At 45.9% G+C, this 16,496-nt stretch overlaps 1 protein-coding gene across 7 annotated transcripts in view; it reads left to right on the top strand.

Moving 5' to 3' along the window:
- Positions 1–16,496, top strand: part of DOCK1 (dedicator of cytokinesis 1) — a 526,777-nt gene that overhangs the window by 454,637 nt on the left and 55,644 nt on the right. For all 7 annotated transcript variants that reach the window (XM_067709064.1, XM_067709065.1, XM_067709063.1 and 4 more), the window contains 3 exons: positions 1,350–1,390; positions 2,861–2,951; positions 6,573–6,692. In XM_067709064.1, coding sequence (XP_067565165.1) covers positions 1,350–1,390; positions 2,861–2,951; positions 6,573–6,692 — 252 coding nt within the window. The remainder of the gene's footprint in view (positions 1–1,349; positions 1,391–2,860; positions 2,952–6,572; positions 6,693–16,496) is intronic.

Below are 16,496 nucleotides of genomic sequence, written 5' to 3'. Positions count from 1 at the left end.
GAAATATTTATGCACATCCTGAAAATAGTTTACAATATGTAGAATTAGCCTATTGTTGATAATCTGCTAAGTAACCTTCCTCTTATCAATGCTGTACACGAGGTGTTTTTTAAGCAGCAACCAGTTTTCTCACTGTGTTTTGGAAGGTCTGTCTAGATCAGCGCTTTTCGATAGAAATTTCTTGATAATGGAGGTGCTCTGTATCTACACTATTCAAGACAGTAGCACTGGCTCCATACGGATATTGAGCACTCAAAAGTGTGTGGCACATGCAACTGAGGAAGTGAATTTTTAACTTCATGCAATTTGAATTAAATTGACTTTCTATTTGAATACATGTGGCTCGTGGCTACTGTGTTGGACATCAGGTCTACAATGCCACGTTGCCTTCTTGTGGCTCTTGGTGAGTGAGGCTAGACCCAGCATGCTTTAAATCATGTTGATGATGCTTATTCCAAAAATTTTTTGTTCGCTTCTAATGAGATTACAATGGTTAAGAATGGTGAAGATATCATATCTTTCGGTAATCCTTTGTTTTAACTGAAAACAGGTGACTTTCAAATGACAGAAGTAGATTTAAGCCATCACAGCGTTTATTTTATTTTTTAATTTTTAAAAATTTGTTGCCAAGCATGTTTTTTGTTTCCTTTTTGTTTTACTGAAATAGAGTTGATTTACAATGTTGTGTTAGTTTCAGGTATACAGCAAAGTGATTCAGGTCTATATATATCTGAATATATAGATTCTTTTCCATTATAGCTTATGACAAGATATTGAGTATAGTTCCCTGTGTTATACAGTAGGTTCTTGTTGGTTATCTATTTAGATGTGATATATATATACACAACGGAATATTACTCAGCCATAAAAAAGAATGAAATAATGCCATTTGCAGCAACATGGGTGGACCTAGTTATTATCATACTAAGTAAGTCAGATGGAGAAAGATATATGATATCATTTATATGTGAAATCTAAAAAAATGATACAGATGAACTTTTTTACAAAACAGAAATAGACTCACAGATTTAGAAAACAAACTTATGGTTACCAAACGGGAAGGGGGGGCGCAGGGATAAAATAGGAGTTTGGGATTAACATATACACGCTACACTGTTTAAAGTATAGGAAATTTATTCGTTAGAATCACCCCCCGCCAGCCAAAAAAAAAAAATGAAGAACAGTGTAAGGTGTTTTTGCATTTCATGTGAATTTATGGTTCATATCCGAAGATCTGGGTCCATCTGGCTGTGTTTGACACACGTTGAAGAACTGTGGATTTTTAACGTGTATGTGACACCTTTTATAGAACAGGTTTCTTAACACAGTGTTGTGGTTTGATTTTTCAGAATTTCTACAAAGAGATTGAAAGAGAAGAAATGTATATCAGGTATGTGGGCGTCTGGCCCGTCTGCACCCTCGGCCTGTTTAATGGTGGCTGTTTGTCATGTCCGTGCTAAAGAGTGTTGTATAGCCACAGGGGTTGGTCTTGTAGGAAATCGTGACGGCTCGAGTTTGAATTTGGTGGAGCTCCCAGAAGCATCGTCAGGCCTGGTGCAGTCTGTCCGTGCCGACGCGGAGATTTGGTGTGGGGGGGCATCCTTAGCCAGCTCAGAAGAAAATTATTATTTCACAGGGTTTTTATTCCTTTTGACTGACCCTTATGGCCCTTTAGATCAAAGGCACTGCCACAAATTTTATTGTTTCGCAGTAAGCCATGTGATCAAATGAGAAGTCCAGTCTTAACTTATCAGAAATAAGGCAATAGTATAAATTTTCAGTCTCTTCTTACCTGGGTACCAAATTCTCAAGTTTCATACTTTCTTCTGGATTTTTCTCCTTCACTTGCCTTTTTCTCTAGGGTGGTGGGCTGTGATTGGTACCCTCTTCTTCTTGGTCACTCTTAGGGGCCAGTGTCAAATTTTAGCAAGATTACCACTTACGAGACCAGAATAATTATATAATCCACGTGGCATTAGAGTTTAATGATGAATCTTAGTTACATTAAGCATTATTTTCTTTCTTTTTTTGTTAAGTCTCTAGTGTATTTATTTGTATAAAGAGTAAACAAAAACATGATTTTCTAACTTTTGATTTCTAAGACTTTTTAACTTTGTCCTTTAAAAACAGTACCATGTGACTATAATAAACCTTGAGGAAAACAATCAGTTTCTTTTATCCAAAATGTAGGCTGTGGTGGGAGGGAGAGAGATGCAAGAGGGAAGAGATATGGGGATATATGTATATGTATAGCTGATTCAGTTCGTCATAAAGCAGAAACTAACACACCATTGTAAAGCAATTATACTCCAATAAAGATGTTAAAAAAAAGTGTATACAAAAAAAAATGTAGGTTGCTTTATATTAGAAAAGCAACTTTTATTTCTTTATGGCAGAGGCATTCTTTTGATCACGTTCGCTGTGATCATTGGAGCTCTTTATTCTTATGGTTTTGTATTATTATGGATCTTGTGTGTGTGTGTATTTGGACTCAATAGAAGTGTAAGAAATCACAGTCAAACATTGTGTGCTCTCATTTCAATTGCAAGAAAGAAAACTCTGGAAAAGATGAGAAAGAATGAGAGACCTTGAAGTATAATTCCACCTCCTTGTGCCACCTTCAGTTTTGTCCTGAAAAGAGAGGACTTAAATTTTAAAAATATATCTACTGTGTATTACTCTGGTTGGTTTTTCTTAGTGCTTCGTGTACCAGAAGCTTCCAAGGCATTATTCATTGTGAAGATTGTAAAAGGAAAGTATAGAGATGACTTACTGTTGAAGGTAGAATTTAGCTCTTGCAATTCTCAACACAAATTATTTGGTGATGCTTTAAGAATGTACCTGTGTTTTATCGTCTCAGGTATTTGTACAAGCTCTGTGACCTGCACAAGGAATGTGATAACTACACTGAAGCAGCCTATACCTTGCTTCTCCATGCGAAGCTTCTGAAGGTAGTAAAACTTACCATATACTTTCATGATCCTGTCGTTATAAATTATAAGATCATTTAACGTTTGATTTTTCCACGACAAATTTCAGTAAACCTAGAACTTAAGATTTTAGGGATGTTGACTTAATGCAGTGACATGAACAAAGATAGTTAAGAAGTACTTTGAGTATAGATTTGGCTCTCCTGAATGCAAATTGGACAAGATGTCAGAGCAAGTTATCACTGAGCATCTTAAACACCCATGATTGGTCTGTCAGCAGTGAGTTAGAGATTCTGTGATTCCTCATTCCTGCCAACAAGACCCAGTAATGCCGGAGGGCGACCTCAATAAGAAGGAACTTCTGTGGTACAATAGCTAAGAGAGAGGATGAGCCCGCCTCTCATTATTTTATCAAAGAGTGTAGGGACCAGATCATGACTTTTCTCTCCGTGCGTTCTAAGCGGTTGCATTGAGATCTCCTGTTGGTCCATCAGTTCATGTTGGGCTTCCTGCCTGATTCTCCTGGGGGATGTTACCCCTCAGCATAGGTCTGGCATGACAGCTTTCAGCTCTCAGTGTCCTTTTGTTATTCAGATAGCTTTGGGCATTGGTGTGTGTGTGTGTGTGTGTGTGTGTGTGTGTGTGTGTGTGTGTGTGTCTGTGTGTGTGTGTGTCTGTGTGTGTGTCTGTGTGTGTGTGTGTGTGTGTGTGTGTGTTGCCATAATATATTCATGCTCTCCCCATGTCCATTTTCAGCCCAGTTAGTCATACAGAGTGGACCCACAGTAAATAACTGGGTGGTTGTTTGTATTGATGGATGACAAGATGGATGTGTGGGTGGATGGGTGGATGTGTGGATGGATGGATGGATGGATGTGTGGATGGATGGATGGATGGATGTGTGGGTGGATGGATGGATGGATTCATGGATGGATGGATGTGTGGATGAATGTGTAGGTGGATGGATGTGTGGGTGGATGGATGGATGGATTCATGGATGGATGGATGTGTGGATGAATGTGTAGGTGGATGGATGTGTGGGTGGATAGATGGTTGTGTGCATGGATGGACGGATGTGTGGGTGCGTGGATATGTGGGTAGGTAGGTGGATAGATGAGGGAATTTCCCGTGTTAGGCAGTGAATCCCCAGCAAGAATCTTCTAGCCCTTGGCCCAGTCCTGAACTCTCCAGTAGCTTGTGTGATATGCATACTCATAAGCTGCTTTAGGGACACTGGAGTGTGGAGATTGACCTTTGCCTGAAAACAAGAGTCCTTTATAAAGAAAACACAATGAGACTCGTCTCAGTCTGAATGCCTCATCCGTAGTCATCCGTGGTACCCTTTTGGCTTTGCGCCATACAAAGCTCTCCTAAGGACTGTCATTTATGAAGATAGAGTCATCAGTTGGGGCGTCTCACGCCAGCCCTCCCACTTTGAATTCTAATGGCTCTCATTTGTTAGAGACCCAAATTTTAGTATAAGGTGGTTTTGAAACTACGGAGATATATCTTTTACACCAGGGAGATTAAAATGGGCTTGACAAGCTGCTTGGCCACCCTTACTCTCTCTCACAGAACATAAACTTTTCCACGGGCGTGTGAATGTAAAATAGATATATGGGTATGAAGCATCATTTGTTTAATCATTGCACTTACTGAGCACAGACGGGGTTATCACCAATGGTACAAGGATGTTTCACAACCCAAATCAGTCGGCCCAATTGCATTATCATTTCCACTGGGGCTTTGAATTTTCCAGTTAGATGCCAAATAATTGCTCTCCATATCTTTTACATCATTACATTTTGCAGTTTGTCCTAAATATGTTTTGATATTGCAGAAAATGTGAATTCATGCTGGTTAATCAGCGTACTAAAGAACGGTACTTGTATCTTTATGAAAATTCTTCACCATGATTGATATATTCTTGTTCATTGAGTAAAAATCCTCAAATAGGGTCTTCTTCTTTTGGTTAAGGCTATTTTGTCAAAAAAAAACAAGGGCAATAAAAACATCAGCCTTTCGCCTAGCAACCAAGTCATCTCATCTCATTGTTTAAGTGGAAGGTGTAAAGGAGTTTTGCTTCTCCATTCAGTATTTTTTTAGGTGATTTTAAACTCCAAGGAAGTTATTTGGCATCCAAACCTTCTTATTCTTATTTATCTTATTGTAGTTACGTTTCAGAATCATGTAAAATTTTACTTTTACCCTTCGTAAAAGTAGAAACCTGGCCATGTGGTGAAAATGCCACAATTAATTGAGTTTGTAACCCCAGTTATGGTTGGGCTACACACTTCTCCTTTGAAGGTGAAAGAATTTGCAGCAGCGTAAAGGTTTCTCACTCTTACTTGACACTCCAGGTGCCGGAGAGCCCATCTGGCCCCATAGCCCTTTCACCCTGTTCTTTGGAGCCCTGCGGTCCAGCACGGAGTGCTCCAAACCCCTCTGGCTTCGGGAAGGTGGGAGGGGGTGTGTGCTGTGAGAGCCCGCCTCTTAGGGAGCCTTGCACTTTTGCAGGCCTGTCCCTCGGGGCCTTTGCCCTCTGCCCCAGTGGTTCCTGTCCATTTGTCTTGCCCCCTAAAATGTGGCACCACAGCTGGTCCCATTGCTCCAGATGTGGCCTGGCCAGCCCTGAGTCCAGTGGGGGACCCCCCCACCCCACTCCACTGTGGTCCAGGCAGCCTGCAAGTCCGCTGCTTTCTTGGTAGCATCCTCGCTGTCCTGTCTTAAAACAGGGTCAAGACCCACCTCCTGAGTCCAACTGACGAGTGAGCCCATCCTGATTCTTTCCTCCGAGGAGCCTCTGCAGAACCCCTCGTCCTGCCTCCCGCCCTTAAATTGCCCATGAAATCTTTTCTGCAGAGTTATTATATACCACTGTGCTCTAATTTGTAATAGCACTCTCTCTGGGGCAGGCATCTTCTGACTCATCTTTGACCTGGTGCCTTGCACATAGTAGGTCCCCACCAAATATTGAAGTTTATTAAACCCTATATTTAGTGCCGTTGATTTCTTGAGCATAAGTTTAGGAGTTTAGGTGTCAAATGAGCTTGCCTTCACTTTGATGCATCCTTCCTTCATCCCGTAAGTCCACTGTCACGTCCACAAACGCTGGCCGAGCCCTGCCTTTGCGACAGGCAACGTGCCTAGAGCTGAAGATCCCAAGACGCCTCCCTGTCTGTAAGCAGCTTTCTTTACGACCTGTAAGTGGAATCCATGTGCCTTCTGCTGTTGATTAAAATGTTGAGCAGCACAGGACTGAGGCCGCCGCCCAGGGATGCCCCACTTGAGGCAGCCATAGATCACCCGGTTCCTCATTCTTCTGGAAGGTTCCGAGGCATCATGGGCAAGCTGACAGTTCTGTGCTGTCCAGAACCTGCCGGGTTTCTCTTCTCTGTGAATGTAGACTGAGCTTTGCCGCCTTCTTTCTTTCACTCGTCTTGAGGCCTCTGCACAGAGGTTCTGCCCTCAATTCCAGACCCGGCAGCCTGCTGGCAGCAGCTCCAGCGACCCCCGGAATCATGGCCCGAGCACCCACACTGAATTCAGGGCTTACTGTGTGCATTCTGACCTGACGGTAGGGAAACGGTAGCCCTGGCCATGCCCTCACCTGGCACCGCTTACGCTTTGCTTTTGCCTCAGTGGTCGGAGGACGTGTGTGCGGCCCACCTCACCCAGCGGGACGGGTACCAGGCGACAACACAGGGACAGCTGAAAGAGCGGCTCTACCAGGAAATCATCCACTACTTCGACAAAGGCAAGGTAAAAAAAAAAATGCAAATTTTCTGGTGTTTTCCTCTTTGTGTGCACCTTCTTGCAGCGTTGTAAACACATTTTTTAACACATGGTGTTTGTGGTACCAGAAATTTGTTACAGATTGCGTATCTGAAGGTTTTATGCAGGACCCTCCCGCTGGCGCTTCTAAGTAGAAATCCTACCAAGAATAAAAATCAATCGCCCTTTTGTAGATGCTCTGCTGAAAGTTAGAACTGAAAAGCACAAGTATTTTCACAGTCCTTGCCAGAGAGAACCCAGGCTGGGACGCTGATTTGGGGGAATTTCTGGCTACATTAGAGCTAATGCTTTCCTTTGACAGTTTGCGTTTTTCTGTTGTCACCAAAATATTAATCCCATGGCAAGACCAATATCACTCATTTTGGTGGCATCTCCATTAACTGGCTCAAACAAAATAATTTAATCTGTTGACTTCTACTAAAAGGAAACCTGCCATCATTTTAATCAGCCAGTAATAGGTCTCATCACTGTAGTTCATGTGATTCAGATAAATAGTAACTATTAATAAAAAAGGGGGGGCTTCCCTGTTGGCGCAGTGGTTGAGAGTCCGCCTGCCGATGCAGGGGACGCGGGTTCGTGCCCCGGTCTTGGAAGATCCCACATGCCGCGGAGCGGCTGGGCCCGTGAGCCATGGCCGCTGAGCCTGCGCGTCCGGAGCCTGTGCTCTGCAACGGGAGAGGCGACAACAGTGACAGGCCCGCATACCGCAAAAAAAAAAAAGGGGGGGGCTTCTTCAGTTAAGAAGTTTTTAAAATCTGCCACTAAAGTGGCTTCTAAGCTCATTCTGTGCCTTCCTCGGGATTCTTAACTCATCCCAGTTACCAGCCATTTTTTTTTTTTTTTTTTTTTTACTTTTTTACCTTGAGAAAAGTTACCAGAGAATTCCACGACGGTACCTGTATTCCTTTCTTAGGGCTACGGTAACGTAGGCCTACCCACTGGGCAGGAATCTGTTCTCTCACAGTTCTGGAGGCTATAAAACCAAAGTCAGCGTGTCGGCAGGGCCGTGCTCTCTGAGAGAGAATGATTTAAGGGGAGAATCTGCTTCCTGCCTCTCAGTGTCTGGTGATGCCGGCAGTCCTTGGCTTGTAGATACATCACTCCAGTTTCTGCCTCCGTATTCGTGTGGCTTTTTCCCTGTGTGTCACTGTGTCCAAATCTTCCTCTTCTAAGAGCACCGATTATTGGATTTAGGGCCCACGCCATCTAGTGTGACCTCATCTTAACTTGATTATGCCCAAAGACCCTGTTTCTAAATAAGGTCACATGCACAGATACCAAGGGTTAGGACTTCAACATATCTTTTGGTGGGGGGACCCAGTTCTACTCCCAGCAGCACCCACATCGGGAAAGGATGGTGGCTGACCCTTTTTGTGGTTGTCGACATAAATCAAACCCTTTTGAGGAGATCATGTGTGTTTTATTTATTCCCTGGGGTCCTTGACATGGGACAAAAATCAAAATGTTCAGAATAGCATGAGGATTGGCCAGAGGCCACTTGGAAATGGTCTGTGAATTATACCTGGTCCTATAGCAAAGCAGAATATATTTCTTCATAGAAATGAGATGGTTTCACAATTAAGGCCAACTGCTAAAATTTTATTAGCTTAGCCAGGGGAATTCTGTTTCTCGACAGACTGCTAGAAAAGTGGAGCCGTTCCTTCCCCCAGTGGCTTTCTGGCTTATCATGTTTTTGAGAAGGGTAATCAGGTGTTATGGAAGGGACAGGAGGTGGGACCCCAGAGCGGCCCAGGAAGTCTGGGGCCAGAGGAGGTGGGACCCCAGAGCGGCCCAGGAAGCCTGAGGGCCAGAGGTCCTTGGGGCTGAAAGAGTGTGTGCCTTCGCTGATAGTCATTGTGGGTTCTCACGTCCTCTGACAGCGCTGGCCCCGAGATCTCTCCCACCACATCTCAGCTCTCCTCCCTCCCTCGCTCCTTAAATTCTGGCCACACCACCCCATCTGGGTCCTCATGCACCCCAGCCCTTCCTGCCTCTTCCTGGCAGGCCTCTGCTGCTCCTAACCTTGGCTCATTTGTCCTCATCCAGCTTAATGTCACCTCTGCTCCGATGCCCACAGTGGCCTCTTTTTTTCCCGTATAGCACTTAACCACAATTTGCAGCAGTAGATTTGCACGTGTGTCTCTTTAGCGAGTCTCCCATAGGCCATGAGCTCTGTGAAGATAGAGGCCACACACGTGCAATCCCTCACAAGACATGTAACTCTCAGAGCCGGGCACGTAACACAGGGGCGTTTGTTAGATGAACAAAGAAATCAGTGAAAGAATGCAGGAACAAAGGAGTGAATACTCAGCGTTTAAGGGTGATTTCGGACAGATGAGAGGTGCTCATGGACAGCAGGACAGCTGGCCTTCAATAAATAATAAATTGAGGAACCAAGTGGGTTTGGTTTTGTTTTTAGCCAGAGTAGCCTCATACGGAGGGAAAACAATGAACGTGTTCGGTTTAGCACGGTGGTTCTCAACCAGGACCCTTTCAGGTCATCATGCCTGGGGGTGTGGATGTGACTGGCGTCAAGTGGGTCAAGGTCAGGGATGCCACTCAACATCCTACACGGCGGACAGCCCTCACCACACAGAACTATCCAGCCCAGAATGTCAGTAGTGGCCAGGCTGAGAAATCCTGGTTTCGAAAAAAAGCTAATTCAAGTGATAAAGCACTACAGGCAGAAAGAGAAAGGGGCTGAAGGAATGTTCTCACGTGTTTCTGTGTTTTGGAGGAGACAGAAGGATGGCTCTAGTAAAGTGAGCACTTAGCTCACCTGGAGTCAGGAATGTTCAACTTGATTGAACTTGTTAATCAAAACTGAGGAGAATCGTCTCCACAGCAGCCATTAGAGGCATACTGGCAAAAGAGACTGAAAAGCCGTTTTTGAAGGCCCATAACTTCTCCACGAGGACGTTAAAAAGAAACGGAAGTTCACGCATCTTTCTGAGGCTAACATGAGGGCGAGGGAGAAAATTTCATCAAACAAAATTTCAAGTACCTGGATGATGAGCCGCGAAGCAAAAAAAAAAAAAAAAAAAAAGTCGTTTTAACATCAACGAGCATTAAATTTCCTGGGGAAAAATTAACAGAAGGAAGTAAGTATCCATCTTCTGTATTAGCTGGGACGGGCTGGGATCTGCTGGGGTTCCAACCTCTCACCGTCTCAGTGGTGCTACACAACCCAGGTTGATTTCTCACTCCTGCTGCCGGTCCCTCCTCACTGCTGGGGACCCAGGTGAGCGCAGGTCCCAACACAAAGGAATGCAGCCTCAGAGGGACAGCGAGTCACTGCCCGGCCCCTACACACTCGGCCCAGAAGTGACACATGCGTTTGTGCTCGTGTCATTGACTAAAGCAGATCACGCGGCCACAACGAGCTTCAGTGGATGGGGACGTGCCCGGAAGGGAAGGCAATGTACGTAGCGCCTGCATCTATCAGGTAAACCAGGTAAACTACCAGGACATTGAATCGGACAAGCGAGGCGGGGTTCTAACCTAGGGCTCTCAAGGCACGTGGAAATTGCCTAAGTATATGTGTGTCCTAAAAAGGTACTATTCCCTCTAACCCCCCAATTACACAGCTTCCCACAGCTGGACATGTGAGAATAGTGCTGTCTCTAGAACCTGGTGCCGGGCCAGCTCCTCCGTAGTTGAATTTCTTCCTCGGGTTAGGGAGGGGTTGGGAACGACGTGACTGGGCTGGGCAGTGCAGGGGCAGCTGCACCTGAGAACTGGTTCCAGCTCCCTGTGGCCAGGACGCCCGAAGTCTCAGCAGGTGGGGAGTCAGGGTGGCAGGAGGTCACAGCAGAAGGAAAGTTTGCTTCTTCATGCCAGATTTAGAATCACATTCATTAAGGAAACAAGACCGAGACCTGGTCTTATTATACCTGCCAGGTGTTGGGTATATGCGGTGTTCTGGGAAAGAGCATCCTTCGTGCCTTCTCTGGAATAAGACAATGGCTGAGGTCGTTGCTGCAGATTCAGAACTTGACCTTGGGAAGGACTAGATGCACACATTTCTGTGCTCTGTGCCCAGACTGAAGTTTTGTTTTTTGGGTTTTTTTAATTGAAATATAGTTGATTTACAGTGTTGTATTAGTTACAGGTGTACAGCAAAGTGATTCAGTTTTATATATGTGTGTGTGTGTGTGTGTGTGTGTGTGTGTATATATGTACATATGTATATTCTTTTTCAGATTCTCTTCCATTACAGGTTATTATAAGATACTGAGTAGAGTTCCCTGTACTATACAGTGGGTCCTTGTTGGTTATCTATTTTATATACAGTAGTGTGTACACGTTAATCCCAAACTCCTAATTTATTCCCCCCCCTTCCCCTTTGGTAACCATAAATTTGTTTTCTATGTCTGTGAGTCTGTTTCTGTTTTGTCAGTCAGTTTATTTGTATCATTTTCATAGATTCCACGTACAAGTGATATCATATGATATCTGTCTTTCCCTGTCTGGCTGACTTTACTTAGTATGATCATCTCTGGGTCCATCCATGTTGCTGCAAATGGCAGTAGTTCATTCTTTTTTTGGCTGCGTGCTATTGCATTGTTTATATACCACATCTCCTTTATCCATACTCATCTGTCGATTCTTGGGGGAAAAAATATCTTGAAATGGGTGATAGTTGGCAAGTGATTCAGCCCATGGGAATTTGAAGGAAGGCTGCTCACTGTGGGGTCCTCTGGGTAGAGGTGCCCAGGGAGCCAGCCCTCCTATGATGGGCGGCTCCGACCTGAGCTGTCTGCTACAAGAGTCACAAGACCCATGCAGCCGTGAGCACCTGAAACACGGCCAGTCCAGACTGAGACGCACCGTCAGTGCACAGCAGCACTGGATTTCTAAGGCTCCGCCTGAACAAGAGACCTGTTATGAGCTGAACTGTGTCCACCAGAAATTCATGTTGATGCCCTAATCCGAGTACCTCGGAAGGTGACTATCTGGAGGTAGGGCCTGATCCAATATGACTGAACTCCATATAAGAAGAGGAGATTAGGACAAAGACACACACTGAGCAAGGACTAGGTGAGGACACAGGGTGGGGATTTGTCTCACAAGCCAAGGAGAGAGGCCTCAGAGGAAAGCATCCTTCTGGCAACTCGGCCTTGGCTTCTCGCCGCCAGAACTGTAAGGAAATAAATTTGTTTAAGACGTCCAATCTTTGGAACTTTGTTATGGCAGCCTGTCAAACATCTCATTAATTTTGTGTTATTGATTCCATTTGAAAGAATACTTCAGGTATATTAAATATTACTAAAATTAATTCCATTTTTTTAAGAGTTTGCTCATTTTTAAAGCTTTTTCCTTTTTTTTAATAAATTTATTTATTTTTGGCTGCGTTGGGTCTTCGTTGCTGTGCGCGGGCTTTCTCTAGTTGCTGCGAGCGGGGGCTACTCTTCATTGCGGTGCGCGGGCTTCTCATTGCAGTGGCTTCTCTTGTTGCGGAGCACGGGCTCTAGGTGTGTGGGCTTCAGTAGTTGTGGCACGCGGGCTTATTAGTTGCTCCGCGGTATGTGGGATCCTCCCAGACCAGGGATCGAACCCGAGTCCCCTGCATTGGCAGGCGGATTCTTAACCACCGTGCCACCAGGTCCCTAATTCCACTTTTTAAAATGTGGCTACTAGAAAAATTGTACATGTATCTTGGCTGATGGTTCCATTGGACACTGCTGCTCTGAGCCAAAGACTTTGCTTTTGTTGAGAACGGTGTCTGCTAGCACATCCATCCACAGGCTGCTGGTAGATCGAAGCTTTACTGCATGTCCTTTGGAGTCATCACAGGCAGCGGCGTTGCTTACGTGCTCGTTGGGATATATTCCTTACACTAAATGAATATTTTGAAAAACTGAAATAAATCTAAGAGAATTAGGAAATGGGAACCAAAGCCAGGAGATAATAGAATGTATGTCAGAATGACAAGGGGAAGCATGATCACAAGCACCAAAATTGGATTTTTTTTCTTGTGACCCAGTGTCATTTCTGTAATTTGAAATAAGTGTCCAGCGTATGGTTGTTCTTAGCATTAGGGGATTTGGAGGGATGGGCATGTGAGGGGCTCTTTTATGAACAGAAGGTCCTCTGAATGAAATACAGACAAGGCATGGTAGGCAGGGAAGGAAAGAGTAGAAACAGAGGCAGTTATGAAGATAAACCATAAGAAATCAGGAAGAAGCAACATAGCTTTGTTGGAGCAAGATGGAGTTTTCTGGTACTTATGTATTTTATTTTCAAAATTTAGAATTATGCCTCTCAGTTGTTTTCTTCTGTGCTTTGACCAAAGTCTATTATGATCTTATTATTAGTTTCCCAAACTCTTAAGGATGAGTCACGTTTTCTCACTGTGATTTGTGTGTCCAAGTGCCTTCAGGGATGAGTGTCACCGACCGACTAGCTCTAAGGTCTGCACCTTCTTGGCCAGGTTCTACCTGGGACACTGCTGAACAATGTGGGTCTCTGAGCAGAAGTCAGCTCATCCGGCGTGTTTTCCTCATGAGCTCTCAGCCTCCCTGGACTCCCAGTCCAAGATGCATCGCCCACATCCACCCCTGCCATTCTGCTCCCCGGGCCACCATTCTGGGCTCTAACAAAGTGGCCATGACATCATAGCTTGAATCGCTCCAAGGATGCCCAAACCTCAAGGTCCCCCAACCTCCTCTACAGGCAGATCCAGGCTTCTACCTGGCAGGTGAGGCCCCTTACAGCAGGGCTCTGCCCATGTAGCTACCCTCTCGTCACCCACAGCATCTTGCCTCTTTCTGAACATGCTTTTTGATTCCCAGCCCCGGGACCTTCTGTGGTCTCCCCCGGATGGGAACGGCCCCTTCTCACCTGCTGTCTCTTGTGGTGACTCCTTCCCACCTCCTACGCATATTTTCTTGCTGTCTCCACCTTGGAGCCTTTCCTGCCCCCCATGCAGAGAGAGTCCTGTCTCTGGGCTCTCCCTTCCCTGGCCAGGAGCTATTTCTATGTATCCTGTATCCCCTCCTTTGAGTATCTCACACTTTAATGGTCCCCTGAGTCCCCTGGGGATCTTGTTAAAATGCAGATTCTGGGAACTTCCTTGGCGGTCCAGTGGTTAATACTCTGCGCTTCCACTACAGGGGCGCAGGTCTGATCCCTGGTCGGGGAGCTAAGATCCCACACGCTGCATGGTTCGTCCAAAGAAAAAAAAATGCAGATTCTGATTCACTAGGTCTTGGGAGGGGCCTGAGGCTCTGCATTTCTAAGCAGCTCCCAGTAATGGCAGTGCAACTGGGCCAGGGTCCACCCCTGGGTCACCAGGTCCTGCTTTGACTGGAGCTCCTTGGGGACAGGGCAGGCTGTGTCTGACACTTCTGTTTGTCCCTCTTCGGGAGCCCTGTGCTGCACCCAGACTGGGTATTCAGTCACTGTTTTTAAGTAGACTGTTTTTTAATAGCAGTTTTTAGGTTCACAGCAAAATTGAACAGCAGATATGGAGAGTTCCCATGTACCCCTGCCCCATCCCCGACATGTGCAGCCTCCCCCACTGTTAACAGTGTCATTTTTATTGAATTAAGCACATTCTGGCCAATGCTTGAGCAAACGCTGGAAAAGGCCACCATCACTCAGACATTCCACAGAGTTCCTAACATGGGGCTTTTTTTTTTTTTTTTTTTTGCGGTACGCGGACCTCTCACTGTTGTGGTCTCTCCCGTTGCGGAGCACAGGCTCCGGACGCGCAGGCTCAGCGGCCATGGCTCACGGGCCCAGCCGCTCCGCGGCATGTGGGATCTTCCCGGACCGGGGCACAAACCCGTGTCCCCTGCATCGGCAGGCGGACTCTCAACCACTGCGCCACCAGGGAAGCCCACATGGGGCTTATTTGTCTCACGTGTGTGGTCTGGCCTCCTGACGCAGACTCTGAGCCCCAGAAGCGTCTGAAGGGCATCCCCCTGCCCCCCACTCCTGCCAGGCAGCCCCAGGGGCAGACCCCTGTCCTCATTCCAGAGGTGCCGCTCTTGGGTGCCTTTTCCGCAGGCTTGACTTGGCTTACGTGCTGCCTTCATTATAGAAGTTGTGGATGGAACAAAGACAGATTCTCCCAAGACCCGGGCCGGCTTTTCCTGCCTGGACTCCCAACAGAACCCAAGGCAGATTTGTGTCCTGGAAACCGTGAGCGCAGGCCCTTAAAGGAGCGGGTTCCCACCCCATCCCTTGGACGCCAGCACCTGCGGGGACACCCCAGGGCGCCCGCCAGAAACTGGGGTCAGACTGTATTAAAAGTCTGTCTGCCTTTGTACTCTGAAAGCAGCAATGCTGAATGGATTTTCTTCTCCTTCATATTGGACACTCCAGTTTTTGAATTATGTTCTGTTATCTTTCTGTATTGCTTCTTCACAAAAATCATTCTTTTACTTTTGCTTTTCCACCGTTTAAAAGGGTTCTGAATGTCTTTCAGCCCAGCTTTTGGTCTTTTCATCTGTTTCTTTCTCTCCAAAAAACATCATTTCCATCTGTTTCCCTTTTCATTCTTCTGCACTTCTTCCTTCCTGGGCTAATAAGTACTCCTTGCTCCTTTTCCTTTCTCTTTTTACCACCTGTTTTTGCATCTCCGGAAGCCCACTGTCGGGTTTTATCGTGGCAGTCGAGCGTTCTGTCCTGAAGATGCTCTGAATTGTCTTATTGTGTTTGGTTGAGGCCTAGTAATTTTCAGTAAAGCCCTTAGTTCAAGCCCTGCACTGAAAGTTACCAGGCTTCCCTATGGAGGGTGTGTCTAAAGTGGAAGCCCTGCTCTCAGGAAAATGCAGTCAGAGGGAGGGAGCCAGTATTAATGAGCATTAACCTCCTCGAAAGCCAGGAAGCAGCCTGGTAGCGTCAGCAAAGGGGGCACGTAGCCGACAGCCCATGTGATGTATGAAGCTCTGGGATGCTTTTCAGCTGGAGCTCTGTCTTCTTTTCCCTTAAAATAACCTCGCCTTGACGAAGATTGCACTTTGCCTTGTGCCCAAGTCAAAAGAGGAGGCATCTTGCATCATCTCACGAACTAAAAATAGGGGTTTGGAAGCAGGTTTCCACTTCTGATGAAATGGTTGGATTTCTTTTCTAAGTATTGGGGGTGACATTTTCTCATCCTCTGAGTTTCCTTTTAAAAACACAGCTGTCATTGAGAGGAATTACAGGTGCGAGCATCATATCACCCTCTTCTTGGTCTGTTCTCAGCATTTCCAGAATTTTCAAAAATCCTGACATTTGCCAGAATCTGTTCAATTAGCAAGAATTTGGCTGCAGTGCTCAGAGATCATGTGTTAATTATGATTCGCCCCCGAAAAAGAGCGATTTATGATCAGAGCATGAGAAAATCAAGGTTTAGAGTCGGTAACAGCCCTGCTGCCCCACGCCCCGCCCTGCAGGACCCCTCACACGTGTTTCCACCACCCAGCCTCCTGGGTGCCAGGTGCCACCTGCATCCATGAATTACGGGGTGCAGGGGGGGCGGGAGGGCAAAGGCCCACCTCGAGGCGTGAGCAGGTAAGTACCAAAACCCTCCTCTGGTCTGTTGCACTGGTAGGCGCTGAGTCAACCTACCTAACAGGTATGGGAATGATTCCCTCTTCTGAGGAGAAAGGGGAGACTTCCTTGTCCCTGAGAAGGTGACATATAAACTGGGTCTTGAAGAATGAGACAAAGCTTGCCAGATGATGGCTGGGAGGGCAGGGATTCCAAAGACTGGGAATCACACTGGTCAAGACCAGGGCTCCCGAAGACATCTCGCTTTTCTGGAGAAGCCGAGAAGCC

This window comes from Pseudorca crassidens, chromosome 16, assembly GCF_039906515.1.
Source record: "Pseudorca crassidens isolate mPseCra1 chromosome 16, mPseCra1.hap1, whole genome shotgun sequence".
Taxonomy (NCBI): Eukaryota; Metazoa; Chordata; class Mammalia; order Artiodactyla; family Delphinidae; genus Pseudorca; species Pseudorca crassidens.
Note: the sequence above shows the minus strand (reverse complement) of the source record. Positions and strands in the feature narration are given on the sequence as shown.